Genomic DNA, 12,490 nt, shown 5'->3' with positions numbered 1-12,490 from the left:
AATTGAGCTATTTGTAGTGAGGTGGATTGACCTAGAGTCTGTCATACTGAGTGAAGTAAGTCAGAAAGAGAAAAACAAATACCGTATGCTAACACATATATATGGAATCTAAGGAAAAAAAAAAGGGTCATGAAGAACCTAGGGGTAACACGGGAATAAAGACACAGACCTACTAGAGAATGGACTTGAGGATATGGGGAGGGGGAAGAGTAAGCTGGGACAAAGTGAGAGAGTAGCATGGACTATATACACTACCAAACGTAAAATAGATAGCTAGTGGGAAGCAGCCACACAGCACAGGGAGATGAGCTCGGTGGTTTGTGACCACCTAGAGAGGTGGGATATGGAGGGTGGGAGGGAGGGAGATGCAAGAGGGAAGAGGTGTGGGAGCATATGTATATGTATAACTGATTCACTTTGTTATAAAGCAGAAACTAACACACCATTGTAAGGCAATTATACTCCAATAAAAATGTTAAAAAATAAAACAAAAATTTAAAAAAGAATGGTTTTTATACATTCATAAAAATCAAGTAAAGGGAAATATCAAGTGTCTCCTTTCATACCTGTGGTTGGGGATGAGTCCAGATCTCCACAGTAGTTGTCTCTTTCATGGGTGTGCGAGATCGTATAACCTCCTTCATTGGCTTTACAAGGGGAACAAAATAGGAGTATTTTTGTTTGTTAAATGTGAAAAACATAGTACAATGCACACATGCATCAAACACAGGTAAGTAAAATAGTGCCTGGGTAAATGTCTCTTTCTAGACATTGTAGTTATTGAGGACTTACAATGTGATAGGCACACCTCTAGGTACTGGGAATAAACAAGAGACAAAAAAAAAAAAAAGAAATTCCTTTTCCCATGGAGCTTAAAACCCAGTGTTACATTTAAGAGTTCCATTAAACATTTGAGCGCAATTGTGGAGGGCAGTTTAAAACATTTAAATGGCTGAAATTTAAGTTGGAGAGACTTTCAGTCCAATATTTTTACAACTCAATGGCTTCAACAGCTTGTATTTGCAAATTTACAGTGTCTGAAATTAAAATCTATCCTGTGCATGCCACCACATCACAAATTTGCTTTCTATCATATAAAGATATTTAACAGTTGTTATAAATGCCAAAAAACTTATGAACCAATATAGAGATACTAGCATACCAACCCAGAATAATTATCAAGATTTTGAAAAGATGATGTCTATATCCATTTTATTTTCTTCAGGACAGAGAGTATAGTCTCTGTTTTAAAAAATATTGAATGTATACTCTACACATTTCTATGTATGTGATTTTAGTATATGGGGGAAAGGGTTTGGTTAAAAAGTTATCCTTTTATCTAGCCAAGGGAGAAATTTTTCAAGGAAGCTAAGAAAACCCAGTTCAGTGACTGTTGGAATCTCATGGGCTATAATAGCAGAATAGAGTAACAGTGACAGAGACCTTATGTCACACTCTCAAGACTTCATACTGATGTTTGGTGTACTACCAATTAGAGTTATGTAATTATTACTTGACAGGGTTTTGAAGGAGAGCATTTTTGCCACCCCAAAATATTTCTGGCATAAGGATTATTTTAGGCTGATTATTTTTATGAAACAGCAGACATAAGAAAAGCTCTGAAAACCAAGAAAAGTTACCCTTTTGTAAAGGATATTTACATTTATAAGGGAAATCTCCATTTGTAAGTGTGTCTCCCTCTCTGTACCAGGAAGTGAAGGATGACTAAACCTCTAAAACATTTTTCAGTGAAGTAGGCAACAGACTTAAATTTGCACAACAATCGTACCCTTGATTATTGTGTTTTTCCTCATAGCCTCCCATAACTGGCTCCCCTGCCCCCAGCATCTTCTTTTGCCTTTATCTGAAGATTGTATTTAAGGTGATGGTTTGGGCAGTTTCAGATAGTTACTCAGATTTCCTGGGTATCTCTCACATATACAGGAGGGATACATGGTATTAAGCTTGTTTGTTTTTCTCCTGTTAATCTGTCTTTTATTATGAGGTTGGGGGGAGGGTCTCAGCCAAGAATCTGAAAGGGTGGAGGAAAAATTATTTTTCCTCCCACACAGTTTTAAGTGCCCCATTCCTATTGCCTTACCATGACAGCTTATTTTTTATATTTTTATTATTCCTGCATGCCTATTATGTCAAATCAAGAAAAGAAGAGGGGCTTCCCTGGTGGCACAGTGGTTGAGAGTCCGCCTGCTGATGCAGAGGACACGGGTTCGTGCCCCGGTCCGGGAAGATCCCACATGCCGCGGAGCAGCTGGGCCCGTGAGCCATGGCTGCTGAGCCTGCACGCCTGGAGCCTGTGCTCCGCAACAGGAGAGGCCACAGCAGTGAGAGGCCCGCGTACCACACAAAAAAAAAAAAAAACAGAAGAGACAGTCAGGGCTTCCCTGGTGGCGCAGTGGTTAAGAATCCACCTGCCAATGCAGGGGACACGGGTTCAATCCCTGGTCCGGGAGGAGCCCACGTGCCGCAGAGCACCTGGATCCATGTGCCACAGCTGCTGAGCCTGCGCTCTGGAGCCCACGTGCCACAACTACTGAAGCCCGCGCGCCTACAGCCCGTGCCCTGCAGCAGGAGAAGTTACCGCAGTGAGAAGCCCACGCACTGCAACAAAGAGTAGCTCACGCTTGCCGCAACTAGAGAAAGTCCTCGCACAGGAGCGTAGACCCAATGCAGCAAAAAATAAAATAATAAAATAAAATTAAAAAAAAAAGAGAGACAGTCAGATGTGGAACATCACATTTTTAAGGCCCAGTGGAGCAAGACTTATTTTGTTATCATTTAAATGGCAAATTGTGTTTATTCTGCAATGACACTATAGCTGTGACAAAAAGAATGCAATACACGTTAATATTACAGACTAAGCACTCATCACAATATTCCAACTCACAGGAAAGCAACAGTTAGAAGAATTCGAAAATTAAAATGAAAGGTCTCATCATAGCAGAATTTCATCACAAAAATAAATGAAAATGAGTGACAAAAGTAAGTTTCTGAAAAGCTAATTTGTTAGCCAAGCAGAGAGAGCTACTCACTGATGGTGAGTTATTAAACAGGGTTTGCCTACAGCAACCAAAGAAATACATCTAGAGAAAACAAACTTAAGACTATTAGCATTTCACCAAATACAGTTACTCAAAAAGTTGAGGACATTGAAAGCAACAGCAACGGTAATTTTTTTAAAAAAGGGAAAATGGTATGGAGTGTTTTTCCTTTGTGAGTTAACAGATGTTACCAACAATGCTTAATTGCTGTTACTTGCTTGAGGAAGCGATACCAAGTTTGAAGAGACTGAAAAATTAGCCTCTATGAATGAATTGTCTGTGTGGAACAGAACAGGTAAGAATATTTTCAAAGAATTTGACAAAACACTAATTCAGTAAAACCTGATGTGGGATCTGTTCAGGTGTGTTACAACTAATGGTGGGTGAAATATATGTTGCACAGAAAAAAAGTTTAGCTGGACAAATATACAATGCTTTGGAAAACATAAGGTGTTCAAAGCCTATGGCTGTTTATTGTATTATACATCAGCAGGTACTTTGTGCGAAATATTTGAGTCTATCATGTGTTATTGAACTAGGAGTGTCAATAGTGAACTTCATTCACTATTGCTAATGGAACCATTGTCATTCTGTGAACTTTTGTCAAAATTGCAAGTTGAATATCCTGACTTGCCTTACCATACAAGCAGTTGGATGGCTTATAAGTGGCAAAGGTTTATTTTTGAGCTCAGAGCCAAGACGGAAATTTTGCTGAATGAGAAGTACCCTTGACCACTATTATTGAATGCTGAATCACTCTGGCAATTAGTTTTTGTTGAAAACTTGATAATGTTTGATAAATCAACCTAAAATTGTAAGGTAGAAGAGTGCTTATATGCAAAATTTATACTGCAGTAAAGTCACTCTGATGACAACTAAAATTGTTTGAGTCATAAGTAATGGTAAGTTACTTTATACACTCCAGCCCTGTAGAAGTTAAAACAAGAAGGAGAATTTCCATTTGTGCACAAACTCAAATTTTCAGTAGGTTGCAATAAATATGGAATTGAGGAGCTTTTATCTGTCAATTAGAAATGATTAATCTTCAATGTAATTGCATGCTAAATGGCAGATATGAAGAAAAGAATCTAATAGAGCTCTTCACATGCCTTCCAAGGATAGATATGTTGAGTTAAATCTATATGCTTGTGGATTGATATCAGTATTGGGCAGTACCTATTTGTGTGAAAAGATATTTTCTGAGATCAGATATACAAGACCATTCATTTCATTAGTAGTTCTCTATTACATAAAACATTGTACTCATTATTATTACATTTGATGGTTTGAATATCATCAATTGAAATTTTTGGGGAATTTGGCTTCTCTTTTGTTATATATAAAACCTACTGAAACTGAGCAGGACCCTGTGGGGCTCCTGGGCACAAAAGCCTTTCTGCCTCCCCTGTTTCTTGTTTGTAGGAAATAAGCTTCATTCGGGTTCCATGACCATCCCTAGTTCCAAAGGGCAGGTTCAAACAGTTGTTAATCAGGGAAGGGAGAGGATTGGGAGACAAGGGAGGAGCAGTCAAGAAATGATAGTGCAGCTTTGGGGCAGGGTCCTGTTACCTCCTCAAGGGATATACATAACAATATCTTTGAGCTCTTCTGCAGAACTAAAACCCTCACCAAATGGAAGATGTTAACTACTTGATGAAGCATTCTTCATTCCAGAGAAAAGGTCACAGTTTGATAACCTCAAGAACCACAGAAGTCCATCACAAGACCATGGTGATACCAGATGATCCCTGGATTGAAGGAATGCAAGCCCTGCATGCACCCTGATCCTTATCAGCAACCCTGCCTCCCTTGAACCATTACTATAAAACTCCTCACAAGCCTCCATGGGTTGGGACACATAGTTTTCAGGGCATTAGCTTACTGTGGCCTGCTTCACCTGGCAAAGCAATAAAGCTATTCTTTGCTACTTCATCCAAAACTCTGTCTCCAAGATTCAATTTGGTGTGACAGAGGTCAGGTTTCAGCAACACTACTCTGGCCCTTTACAGAAAAAGTTTGCTGACTTCTGATCTAGAGGAAAAGAAAAGACAAACTAATAACTGTAATTAATGACCAAGTCTATGAAATAAGTAGTCTGGTAGACTCTAGATGCAGAGGGTGAAGAGAAGACTTTTTTTGGCAGAGAGAGCAATATGGTCTAAGGTAGGGAAATCCAGGTTGTGGTCTATATGACTGAAGATGTAACTGAATGATGGGATAGATGTATGAGAGAGTGAAATAAGCACATACTCCTGATGGACTTGCAAAGTCAGCTGGTGATTTTATAGTTATACACTAAGCAAAGAGGAAATTCTCAAATGTATTTGAGCAAAATGTCCTGTGCTACAATAGTTTCTAAGCAGATTTGTGCTCAGGTCTCAGATGTAACCTTATTTTTTAGACCAAGTCTACTAGAGTTGCATTTCCTATACACAGTTTAAGAATCTGATTTTAAAATTTTCTGTCAGTTGTTAGCAGTTTTATGTCTGTCTGTGTGTCAGTCTGTCAAACGTATCATGCCACATTGTAGGGTAGCAAAATTTACCACCCCAAAACTTATCTTTTTGACATGAGGATGAATTTGGGCTGGTTATTTCTAAGAAACAGAAAGATCAGGAAGTTTTTCTTGTTCCTTCCCCCTTAACTGCCTAAAAGCATTTAGATGAAGGGCCTATTCCCAGAATAGAGCTATCACCAGAGATATTTTCAAAGAATATAAGCTTGGTGAGGTGGAGGAAACTCAGCAGGGCCTAGAGATCAGAGTCCACTCTGTGTCCCATCCTCCCTGCTTGCCCCAGCAAAATTTGTTTACCAAACATTTGCTTTTCCATCTCCATGTCAATTGCCTTCCTCAGCATCAAAGATCCAAACCACTACCCCCAACATCCTTCTTTGTCTATACTTGAAGATAGTATTTAAGATGAGAGTTTCAAGACTTCCCTGGTGGCGCAGTGGTTGAGGGTCTGCCTGCCCATGAAGGGGACACGGGTTCGTGCCCCGGTCTGGGAAGATCCCACATGCCGCGGAGTGGCTGGGCCCGTGAGCCACGGCCGCTGAGCCTGCGCATCCGGAGCCTGTGCTCTGCAATGGGAGAGGCCACAGCAGTGAGAGGCCCGCGTACCGCAGATGAGAGTTTCAGCCATTTTGGTGAGTTACCCAGTTTTCTGGGATGTCTCCCATGTATATATGTTATTAAATTTTTGTTTTGATTTTCTCCTGTTAATCTGTCTCAAGTCATTTTAACTCTTAGAACAGCCAGAAGAACTTAGAAGGACAGAGTAAAATTTTTCCTGCCTGACAACATTCAAATGTCCATTAAATTAAATAGGGATAGTATATTATGTGGTTAAATGCTTAAAGCTATGTGGATGTATCTTGTCCATTTAACTTTGACAATTAAATATCTCTATTGTATAATATGCTTTAATATTCAAATATTAGGAAAAGTTTATTGAATTATATTGCACACAAAAATAACAATTTAAAGGTGAAATAATACTCCCACCCCTAACAATGTTCTTTCCATTACTCTTCTCCCTTCCACCAAACCCCATAGTTTTAATACTAATAAGTAAGAAATGGTCTAATAAAATAGCTCCAATATAGAGAACTGCTGAGGATTAACTATAATGCAAATGAGAGAAATGGCAGTTCTAGGAAATATTAGTGCTCAAAAAATCTATGCTTGACCTTTTTAATAAAGCAAAATATGGTTCATCATTGACTTCTGAAAGATAAGATGCAGATCTATGTCTCTGTATCTTTACATGCACCACATACTGAACCAAAATGTATCTTCCCTTTTATGGAATCAGATGTCAACTTATCAAGTAAAGAGTAAAGTGCTTTATAATAATCACCGTCTTTACAGATTTAAACCTCATTTTAATCCAGTTCATATTAAGACAGTGCTCAATAGTGAAAAGTGAGAAGTACATCTTACTGTTGATTGTAAAGAGTTGTGAGAAGTGTCACTGTTATTATTGCTAAAAATTAAATAATAATACTTCCAAGAGGTTGGATAGATATTGGCTCTTCTTATCTATCAGATATTACTAGTTCATAGTTTAGACATTGGAAGGGAATTCAACTTTATTTAAAAATGTATTAAATCCATTAGACACTAATATTTTACCAGTGATGCCCTGTTGATCTAATGAAATAGTCATACATGAAAGAAAAATAAAACGTTCATTTATCTTATTTCACCTTTCAGAATCCAGAAATTTTATGCCTTAAAAAGTTGTCTATAGTCTGTTTGAATGATTTTATCTATGAATGTGGGAAGAGTCTGGCTAATAAGGAGCACTAATTCAGAGTAAATGTCCAAAACTGCATTAAATCTCCCCTAATTTTTTGTCTCAGGCAAGAAGTAAGGAAATTTTCAACCAAATTTCCATTCACAGAAATGTGAATTATAGCCCAAAATATACACAGTGATATAGTTTTTGTGATAAATTGGAAAATGTTTTCAGTGGCCAAAGGATTTAGTTTTTAAAAAAATAATAGGTGACCTACAAGAATAAAATTCACTTCTCCAACTGTGACTGCCTTACAAAAAAAGGCTTATGAAGCAAGATAATTAGATTGAAACTTCTAAATATGGCAAGGCCTTCTAAATGTTCTTCTCAAATGTTTTTCTGACAGTGTCGCACAGAATCTGAGATTCAGGGACTTAACATATTAACTGCATACCTTAACCTGACTAATCCCCAAACTACTGGGTCAGGCAAACCCAGACTGATTCTGTGATTCTTTTAGGGTGAAATGCAGAATGCATCCTTTATTCTCCCTCTTGGGAATATTTATTGCCACTTAAATCTAATGGTAAGAAAATCATAGTTAGAATAAGATCATGATATTTCTGACTAGTCTCAACATTATATTATTGTTTCAAAATCTAGCAAAATGAGAATCCAGAGGAGCTTCAGTGATTCAGCAATTACATTTCTTTCTCAAAGGATGCAGGTTTCCCACTAGGAATGTAAGTATGCTTCCATTTTCTTGGTAATGGTAAGAAACCCAAGAATCTCAGATTTTGCAGAAATGTGACATTGTAAGTTGTCACAATCATCTTTTTATTTTAGCTACCAAAGACTACAAGTGAATTTAACTGATAGATTATTGTTATTTTATTGCCATATATTAGACACATTGACAGGTAAGGGAAAAAGTCTTCTCAAACTAGCATATAAGACATTTTTGGAGAGTCTTATGTAATATCTACCACAATGATATATGCCTAAAGACAGGTGAGTATGCGGGTGATGCTTCTAGTGATAATATTTATAAAACTTTTCCCTCATTCTCATTTAATTCCTTAAAAGAAATCCAAATCCTTACTATGGGAATAATATCCATCAAAACTATGGCAAACATTTACAAATACAAAGTGAAATTTTATCCTTATTTTTGCCCATGATATATTTACTTGAAGGATTTTATGTTAAAAGTGTTGGCAGAGGGGAGCTTCAAGATGGCAGAAGAGTAAGACGTGGAGATCACCTTCCTCCCCACAAATACAACAGAAATACATCTACACGTGGAACAACTCCTACAGAACACCTACTGAACGCTGGCAGAAGACCTCAGACCTCCCAAAAGGCAAGAAACTCCACATGTACCTGGGTAGCACAAAAGTAAAAAGAAAAAACAGAGACAAAAGAATAGGGATGGGACCTGCACCAGTGAGAGGGAGCTGTGAAGGAGGAAAGGTTTCCACACACTAGGAAGCCTCTTCGTGCGTGGACACTACAGGTGGTGGAGGGGGGAGCTTTAGAGCCACGGAGGAGAGTGCAGCAACAGGGGTGCAGAGGACAAAGCGGAGAGATTCCCACACAGAGGTTCAGTGCCGACCAGTACTCACCAGCCCGAGAGGCTTGTCTGCTCACCCTCCAGGGTGGGTAGGGCTGGGAGCTGAGGCTCCAGCTTTGGTGGATACCAGGGAGATGACTGGGGTTGGCTGCATGAACACAGCCTGAAGGTGGCTAGTGGACCACAGCTAGCTGGGAGGGAGTCCGGGAAAAGCTTTGGAACTGCAAAGAGGCAAGAGATTTTTCTTCCCTCTTTGTTTCCTGGTGCGCGAGGAGAGGGGATTAAGAGCGCTGCTTAAAGGAGCTCCAGAGACGGGCGCGAGCCACGGCTAACAGTACGGACCCCAGAGACGGGCATGAGATGCTAAGGCTGCCACTTCAGCCAACGAGAAGCCTGTGAGCAACTACAGGTCACTATCCACACCTCCCCTCCCAGGAACATGTGCAGCCCGCCACTGCCAGGGTCCCGTGATCCAGGGACAACTTCCCCGGGAGAACACGCAGTGTGCCTCACGCTGGTACAATGTCATGCCATGTTGTCCTCTGCTGCCGCAGGCTCGCCCCGCATCTGTACCCCACCCTCACCCCCGGCCTGAATGAGCCAGAGCCCCTGAATCAGCTGCTCCTTTAACCTCGTCCTGTCTGAGCAAAGAACAGACGCCCTAAGGCGACCTACACGAAGAGGAGGGGTCAAATCCAAAGCTGAACACCCGGAGCTGAGCAAACAAAAAAGAGAAAGGGAAATATCTCCCCGCAGCCTCAGGAGCAGCAGATTAAATCTCCACAATCAATTTATTGTACGCTGCATCTGTGGAATACCTGAACAGACAACAAATCATCCCAAATTGAGGAGATGGACTTTGGGAGCAACCATATATATACTTTTTCCCTTTTTCTCTTTTTGTGAGTGTGTATGTGTATGCTTCTGTGTGTGATTTTGTCTGTATAGCTTTAACCATTTGTCTTAGCGTTCTGTCTTCTTATTCTTTTTTCTTTTTTTTTAGTATAGTTTTTAGCACTTGTTATTGTTGGATTTGTTGTTGTTGTTTTTTTGGTTTGGTTGCTCTCTTCTTTCTTTCCTTATTTTAAATTAATTTCTAATGTTTTTAATAATTATATTTTATTTCAATACATTTATTTTATTTTATTTTACCTTTCTTGATCTTTCTTTGTTTTTTCTCCTTTTTATTATGAGCCGTGTGGACAAGAGGACCTTGGCGCTCCGGCCAGGCATCAGGGCTGTGCCTCTGAGGTGGGAGAGCCAAGTTCAGTACATTGGTCCACAAGAGACCTCCCAGCTCCATGTAATATCAAATGGCAAAAATCTCCCAGATATCTCCATCTCAACGCTAAGACCCAGCTAAACCTAACAACCAGCAAGCTACAGTGCTGGACACCCTATGCCAAACAACTAGCAAGACAGGAACACAACCCCACCCATTAGCAGAGAGGCTGCCTAAAATCATAATAAGGTCACAGACACCCCAAAACACACCACCAGACATGGACTTACCCACCAGAAAGACAAGATCCAGCCTCATCCACCAGAACACAGGCACTAGTCCCCTCCACCAGGAGGCTTACCCAACCCACTAAACCAACCTTAGCCACTGGGGGCAGACACCAAAAACAACGGGAACTAAGAACTTGCAACCTTCAAAAAGGAGACCCCAAACACATTAAGTTAAGCAAAATGAGAAGACAGAGAAATGCACAGCAGATGAAGGAGCAAGGTAAAAACCAACCAGACCAAACAAATGAAGAGGAAGTAGGCAGTCTACCTGAAAAAGAATTCAGAATAATGAGAGTAAAGATGATCCAAAATCTTGGAAATAGAATGGAGAAAATACAAGAAATATGTAACAAAGAAATAGAAGAACTAAAGAGCAAACAAACAATGATGAACAACACAATAAATGAAATTAAAAATTCTCTAGAAGGAATCAATAGCAGAATAACTGAGGCAGAAGAACAGATAAGTCACCTTGAAGATACAAGAGTGGAAATAACTACTGCAGAGCAGAATAAAGAAAACAGAATGAAAAGAATTGAGGACAGTCTCAGTGACCTCTGGGACAATATTAAATGCACCAACATTCGAATTATAGGGGTCCCAGAGGAAGAAGAGAAAAAGAAAGGGACTGAGAAAATATATGAAGAGATTATAGTTGAAAACTTCCCTAATATGAGAAAGGAAATAGGAAATAGTTAATCAAGTCCTGGAAGCACAGAGAGTGCCTTACAGGATAAATCCAAGGAGAAACACTCTAAGACACATATTAATCAAAGTATCAAAAATTTTTAAAAAAGGAAAAAATATAAGCAGCAAGGGAAAACAACAAATAACATACACAGGAATCCCCATAACGTTAACAGCTGATCTTTCAGTGGAAACTCTGCAAGCCGGAAGGAACTGGCAGGACATATTTAAAGTGTTGAAAGGGAAAAACCTACAACCATGATTACTCTATCCAGTAAGTATCTCATTCAGATTTGATGGAGAAATTAAATCTTTTGGAGACAAGCAAAAGCTAAGAGAACTCAGCACCACCAAACAAGCTTTACAACAAATGCTAAAGGAACTTCTATAGGCAGGAAACACAAGAGAAGGGAAAGACCTACAAGAACAAACCCAAAACAATTAAGAAAATGGTAATAGGAACATACATATCGATAATTACCTTAAATGTAAATGGATTAAATGCTCCAACCAAAAGACATAGACTGGCTGAATGGATACAAAAACAAGACCCGTATATATGCTGTCTACAAGAGACCCAATTCAGGCCTAGGGAAACATACAGACTGAAAGTGAGGGGATGGAAAAAGATATTCCACACAAATGGAAATCAAAAGAAAGCTGGAGTAGCAATTCTCATATCAGACAAAACAGACTTTAAAACAGAGACCACTGCAAGAGACAAAGAAGGACATTACATAATGATCAAGGGATCAATCCAAGAATAAGATAAAACAATTGTAAATATTTATGCACTGAACATAGGAACACCTCAATACATAAGGCAAATACTAACTGCCATAAAAGGGGAAATTGAAAATAACACATTCATAGCAGGGGACTTTAACACCTCACTTTCACCAATGGACAGATCATCCAAAATGAAAATAAATAAATAAACACAAGCTTTAAATGATACATTAAACAAGATGGACTCAATTGATATTTATAGGACACTCCATCCAAAAACAACAGAATACACATTTTGCTCAAGTGTTCATGGAACATTCTCCAGGATAGATCATATCTTGGGTCACAAATCAAGCCTTGGTAAGTTTAAGAAAATTGAAATTGTATCAAGTATCTTTTCCAACCACAATGCTGTGAGACTAGATAGCAATTACAGGAAAAGATCTGTAAAAAATACAAACACATGGTGGCTAAACAATACACTACTAAATAACGAAGTGGTCACTGAAGAAATCAAAGAGGAAATCAAAAAATACATAGAAACAAATGACCATGGAGACACGACGACCCAAAACCTATGGGATGTAGCAAAAGCAGTTCTAAGAGGGAAGTTTATAGTAATAAAATCCTACCTTAAGAAACAGGAAACATCTCGAATAAACAACCTAACCTTGCACCTAAAGCAATTA

The 12,490-nt window shown here is 39.0% G+C and overlaps 1 protein-coding gene across 1 annotated transcript in view; it reads right to left on the bottom strand.

Moving 5' to 3' along the window:
- The window catches only part of PCDH11X (protocadherin 11 X-linked), a 773,446-nt gene that overhangs the window by 394,635 nt on the left and 366,321 nt on the right, over window positions 1-12,490 (bottom strand). Inside the window, exon 4 of the mRNA XM_032620904.1 lies at window positions 567-647. Coding sequence (XP_032476795.1) covers window positions 567-647 — 81 coding nt within the window. The remainder of the gene's footprint in view (window positions 1-566; window positions 648-12,490) is intronic.

This window comes from Phocoena sinus, chromosome X (assembly GCF_008692025.1).
Source record: "Phocoena sinus isolate mPhoSin1 chromosome X, mPhoSin1.pri, whole genome shotgun sequence".
Taxonomy (NCBI): Eukaryota; Metazoa; Chordata; class Mammalia; order Artiodactyla; family Phocoenidae; genus Phocoena; species Phocoena sinus.
The sequence above is the reverse complement of the archived record's forward strand: the minus strand, read 5'-3'. Positions and strand labels throughout refer to the sequence as shown.